The 237-nt window shown below is 43.0% G+C and overlaps 1 protein-coding gene across 1 annotated transcript in view; it reads left to right on the top strand.

The window, feature by feature from the left end:
• Positions 1–237, top strand: part of LOC119593985 (failed axon connections homolog) — a gene marked incomplete in the record, with an annotated part of 6,487 nt that overhangs the window by 954 nt on the left and 5,296 nt on the right. Inside the window, 1 exon segment of the mRNA XM_037943009.1 lies at positions 61–224. Within this exon segment, the coding sequence (XP_037798937.1) occupies positions 67–224 (158 nt within the window).

Consider the following 237-nt stretch of genomic DNA (forward strand, 5'->3'; position numbering starts at 1 on the left):
CTGTATGGTTATGGAAAAAATGAATAGATAAATATCCTTCTTTTCTTTTTCTTTACCAAGGGCAGAATGATGCTGCAAAATGTCCAAGACGGCTGGCTGCCCGCTCGCTTCGCCGGGAATGCCCTAAAGTGGCTGTGGTATAAGAACAAACCCGTCACCATAACTGTGGTGTTAGTGGTTGGTGTAATTAAAATGCGGAAATACATGAAGAAGCAAGAAAGGAGGTGAGGAAATACC

The sequence above is a fragment of the Penaeus monodon genome, chromosome 33 (assembly GCF_015228065.2).
Source record: "Penaeus monodon isolate SGIC_2016 chromosome 33, NSTDA_Pmon_1, whole genome shotgun sequence".
Taxonomy (NCBI): domain Eukaryota; kingdom Metazoa; phylum Arthropoda; class Malacostraca; order Decapoda; family Penaeidae; genus Penaeus; species Penaeus monodon.